Raw genomic sequence first — 5028 nt, 5'->3', positions numbered from 1 at the left:
CAAATTTTCTTAGGATGATGAAATGAAAATACTCGGTTTGTGGTTATTTTTCACAAATCTTATTGTCTTCATGAAAACTTCCCAGGCCCTTAAAAAATCCACAGAGGGAAATTCTTCTTTAGAAAACACAGTAAATCATGCTCTTTTCTTTGAAACAACTGTGGTAGGAAGACAAATTCTTCCCTTTAGTTTGAAGAGTCATGTTTTTAAGTTGCTTGGTGGTGGTTACATCTGATCTTCATATAAACTTGTATCTCTCTCATTTTTATAAAAGGAAAGATGAGAGAATGGAATTAGCTCATTAATTATTTAAAATACTTGGTGCAACTGTTCCTTATGAATTAATCCGGGCACTTGGAAGACAATTACACTCAGTGTTAATAACATTGCCAACCTTTTCCAGTATGCTGCACTCCAAATACTATTGTGTTTTCATTGACAACATTCACTATTACATATGCATATGAAAAACAGGCATTTTTCATCGGAATTACCGTAATAGCATTAAGAGATTATTATTTTTTCCAATTTCCTTGGAAGAAAATTCACTTAAATTAGATTATTTATTACTTGACTGCTCTCCTATGTTTAGGTAACTGGAGTCCATGAAAGTATAAACTTCAGAATAAAAGGCATGATTTTATACATTAATGATTTCAAATAAAAGAGGAGTGCTAGTTTGTGCATCACTTCTTTCGAGAAAGTTAAGTCTGTGTTCTGCTTAGGAGAGATAACACTTTTTGTCCCTATAGGTGGCCCCCCTGGTGTAGCCATTAGTTGCTAATTACTTGCAAACAAATAAACAATTAACTCCTCAAGCTGCTGGCTGGGCGAGTGTTCATTGACATGCTAAAACTTTCTAAGACAGGATTTTAATTAGTGACGTTCTAAATCCAGCCCCCTTGTCTGCGGAGCCATAAGGTGAACTGCAGGAAGATCCCAGCCCTGTACACATGGGGCAGAGCCAGCCAAGAGGCAGGGAGAGGCCAGAGCTGTCGTTCCGGGCAACCCACTCGAGGATGGCTCCCAGTCTTCCGGAAGGTGCTCGGCTTGGAGAAAGCAAACCCTCGCCCTGCTCCTTTTCCATTGAGAGCATTTTAGGACTGGACCAGAAGAAAGACTGTGTTCCCTCAATGAAACCCCACAGGCCCTGGGCCGACACCTGCGGCTCCTCAGGTACGCCACCGCTTGGTTTTTTAAAAATTCTTTGTTGTTTTCGTCTGCAGTGTTTATTTTGGTCTTTATTCCATACGACACAGAGTTGGAGAAAAACTACAATTCCGTCGAATTACATAACTCCAGGATGAGGACGTTGAATGCCTCCAGCTGAGTTCTATAGGAGACAAAAAGAATTATCAGCCTTAGATCCAAGTGGGTAAAGTTCATTCACAAGAAATGCCAAGAACCTGCATTTATTTCAAAAGGTCTCTTTTACTTCACACATCAGATATTCTATGTTTTCAGTGAAAAATAAAAAAAATTAAATTTTTTCACTGAAAAAATCAGAGACCAAAATGTTCTCTAGCACCAAGGCAGGATCTTTATTTTTGTTTGCTTCTTAGTTTTTGGTTGATGGGAAGTCGGTTCTCTTGTAAAACACAGAATTCCACTAGGAAAATTAAAGGCAAGTTCCTGATATTATTTCTTCTAGAACTTGGTGGAAAGCAGGATTGAACATCTAAGATGAAGTATATTTTTCTGTTGTTGTTGTTGTTGTTTTTCAACAGTCTCAGGAACTAATTTATTTCTTCATTGCAGGGGTTTTCTAATTATTTTTCTGTTTTTAGGGAAAGATGTTAACCTACGTGTGCATATCCCAAGCCTTCCCAATGGGATATCCTTCCCTTGTACTGTGGATCACCCAGTACCAGAAGAAAGATTTTTGAAATACGAAAATTACTTTTCAGCCTCAGAAAGACTTTCGTTGAAAAGAGAGCTGAGTTGGTATCGAGGCCGGAGACCCAGAACTGCTTTTACTCAAAACCAGGTGGGAAGTTTTTTTCAACTAGTAATGATAATATAAAAAGGCTTTAACTGACACCCTATTGAGCAAAAACCCAATCACTTTGGGATCTCAGTTTGGAAGCCTTGTTATGAAACAATGACTTTCTGGAGTTTTTTTTTTTAAACAGTTTCTGGATAGTCATTTTTTTAAAAAGATATACATTAATTGCCCAAGATTTAAATGCAGTTGTTTTGCGATATAAAGTCCATTTTATGATAACATACCAAATATCAACATTTTATATTACTATTTTCCTTATTCTTAGATTGAAGTGTTAGAAAATGTCTTTAGAGTTAACTGCTATCCTGGCATTGACATCAGAGAAGACTTAGCTCGAAAATTGAATCTAGAGGAAGACAGAATCCAGGTAATTTTCAAATTTAGTTGTTACTTGTTATGATTGAAATGTTAATAATAATAAAATAATGTTTCTGAGATGTGTTGTATTTTTCCTTAATTTTAGATCTGGTTCCAAAATCGGCGTGCAAAGCTAAAAAGGTCCCATAGAGAATCACAGTTTCTAATGGCGAAAAAAAATTTCAACACGAATCTCCTGGAATAGATAGAAATCTAAACATTTGAGATTCTCTTACAATTGCAGACCATGAAGAATCAATGGAAATATCAAGTGATAAAAATGTGATGTTTTCTTTTCTGCATTTCATCTGAGTGTTGTCATTTTTTCCCTAAAATATATTGTAAATATTTACTGTTATAACATGGTACCTATTATACTTGGGCACTTTTAGTTACAATAAAGCCCTTTCCTATATATTTTAATAAAATTTTCAGAAAAAGCCAGCTATTTTTTAAGTGAATTTAATCTAATAAATGTTAAGCAAATTTAATCTAATAAATTAGTTCGGTAAAATCAGCAAACTCATGACTAGGTGATTCCACAAGCTGGATTCAATTTACAAAACAATTCAAGTAAAATAATCTGAAGAATGGCACAAAGATATGATCTGTTTCAATTACTCTTCTTTAAGTGCATTTTGAAACGGGATTATTAGTTTCTCTTGATTTCTGGCATAAAGCAGCAAAAATTTTTCACCATCTATCAATACAAATCCTTCTAGCATGCCAGTTTCAAGTTTTTTTGTTTTTTTAAGCAAAATCATTATGGGGAGGTAGAGATAGAAAGGTATCAGTTTCCTATTCATACATACATTGTAAAAAGATTCTAACTGGAAATAAATGCAAAAATTTAAAATATTTTCCTAGTTATTATGTTGTGTTTTACTTTTATTCATTAAAGTAATAATGATCATCTGGCTTGTATCTGTTTCTAGTTTAGTGATTTCCACTCAACAGTGTATTTTGTTATTACAATAAATCATTGAGAGAGAAGGTGGAGTAACTGAACTTCCCTTTGTATGCACTAGGACATTGTTGCTGGAAATAATCAGGGCACTTGTTTTGTTTGGGACAAAAAGTATGTACTTTCCCTGCATATGCCAGTACTTGGCTGTTAAAGATGGGAACAGGTAAGATGCATCACAAGAAGGCAATCCTACCACTGGATGTCTGGGTATTTGTTTTCTAGTTAATTAGTGGAAGACCTAAGTGGCTGTTCTTTTTGAAATGTTTGCTTGAGGACTTTGACTTGGTCTCCTGGAAACTGTATTTCAGCTGCGCTCATTGAGTTGAATTCTCCCTTCCCTTCATCTTTCCTGCTCCTCTGTCCTCTTCTCTCCCTGTGGAAGGTTCTTGTGGAATTATTGAGTATCTACCCACTAGACACATTTTTGTTTACTTGTTTGTATGAGAAAGAGGAGAGGGAGTTTGCATATTATCACTGAGGAAAAGTGAGGTGACTCAGATTTTAGAGCTTTTAAAAATCATTTAGGGAGAGAGAGAGCTCTGTGTTTCAACTGCTGGTCGGCAATCAACTGGTTGTATTCTGTTTCAATTGCTGGTCAGCAATCGACTGGTTGTATTCTGTTTCACGGTTGCCGAGATGGAGAGAGAGGAGGAAAAGAAGGACAGCAGAGCAGCAACTGGAAAACCAGAGTCACTAAGTGTTTTCCGAGGAAGTCGACTATCAGACCTTTTTTTTTATCAGACATTTTTATCAGACATTTTTTCCAATATAAAGAGCTGCTTTCACTGATAGAAAATTTGAAACACTATTTATGAAATATGTAAGTAAAAATCTGTCTACCAGGAGCTTTCTCTGCTCTTCATTAGGTGAGTGAAGTAAGAAAGTTGGAAGACTGGAAGTCACCAAGAGCCAGTTGGAGGGGAAAGTATCATGCGAAGGCTTTTTCCCAATAGTCTTTCATATATTATTTATTTATTTATTTACAGACAGAGATCACAAGTAGGCAGAGAGGCAGGCAGAGAGAGAGAGAGGAGGAAGCAGGCTCCCTGCTGAGCAGAGAGCCCAATGCGGGGCTCGATCCCAGGACCCTGGGATCATGACCTGAGCTGAAGGCAGAAGCTTTAACCCACTGAGCCACCCAAGTGCCTCTAGTCTTTCATTTTTATCTCCAAGCTCATATTTACATATTGCAAACAATTCATGTAGTATAGAGATAGAGGCAAATCTCTTTCAAACCTCATCTTTCACAGATAACCATCATTAAGCATTTTTATCGATATTTCGTATATGAAAGCATATACATATGTATCCATGTATATATTTGTTGGTTTTTTAAAATTTATTCATTTAATAGAATCAGAGAGGACAAAAGGGGGAGGTGCAGGGGAAGAGGGAGAAGCAGGCTCCCCACGAAGCAGGGAACCCCATGTGGGGCTTATCCCAGGACCCTGGAATCATGACCCAAGCCGAAGGCAGACACCTAATGGACTGAGCCACCTAGGCACCCCTGATGTTGTTATTTGCTTAAACGTCATCACATTTGACATTCTGTGCATCTTTCTGACATCTTGCCGTGTCAGACATCTAGCTCTATTTCCTTTCTAATGTTTGGTTAGTTTAGGATAGGATTTTTTTTTTTTTTAAAGATTTTATTTATTTACTTGAGAGAGAGACAGTGAGAGAGATCATGAGCGAGGAG

At 36.8% G+C, this 5028-nt stretch overlaps 1 protein-coding gene across 1 annotated transcript; it reads left to right on the top strand.

The window, feature by feature from the left end:
- The first annotated feature begins 921 nt into the window (after positions 1–921).
- HESX1 (HESX homeobox 1) lies at positions 922–2639 on the top strand. The gene is made up of 4 exons (XM_032360709.1): positions 922–1176; positions 1908–1987; positions 2271–2372; positions 2469–2639. The coding sequence occupies exons 1-4, from the start codon at positions 954–956 to the stop codon at positions 2565–2567; spliced, it is 504 nt and encodes a 167-aa protein (XP_032216600.1). The 5' UTR covers positions 922–953; the 3' UTR covers positions 2568–2639.
- Positions 2640–5028: the final 2389 nt, after the last annotated feature.

This window comes from Mustela erminea, chromosome 1, assembly GCF_009829155.1.
Source record: "Mustela erminea isolate mMusErm1 chromosome 1, mMusErm1.Pri, whole genome shotgun sequence".
Lineage (NCBI taxonomy): Eukaryota > Metazoa > Chordata > Mammalia > Carnivora > Mustelidae > Mustela > Mustela erminea.
This window is presented reverse-complemented; position numbering and strand designations above follow the sequence as displayed.

What these genes read in the sequence shown, in the direction of transcription:
- HESX1 (XM_032360709.1), top strand. Translation starts at nt 954, where the DNA reads ATGGGGCAGAGCCAGCCAAGAGGCAGGGAGAGGCCAGAGCTGTCGTTC. An exon ending in CTGCTTTTACTCAAAACCAG is followed by an intron (nt 1,988 to 2,270) that starts GTGGGAAGTTTT and finishes CCTTATTCTTAG; the next exon opens with ATTGAAGTGTTAGAAAATGT. An exon ending in TAGAGGAAGACAGAATCCAG is followed by an intron (nt 2,373 to 2,468) that starts GTAATTTTCAAA and finishes CCTTAATTTTAG; the next exon opens with ATCTGGTTCCAAAATCGGCG.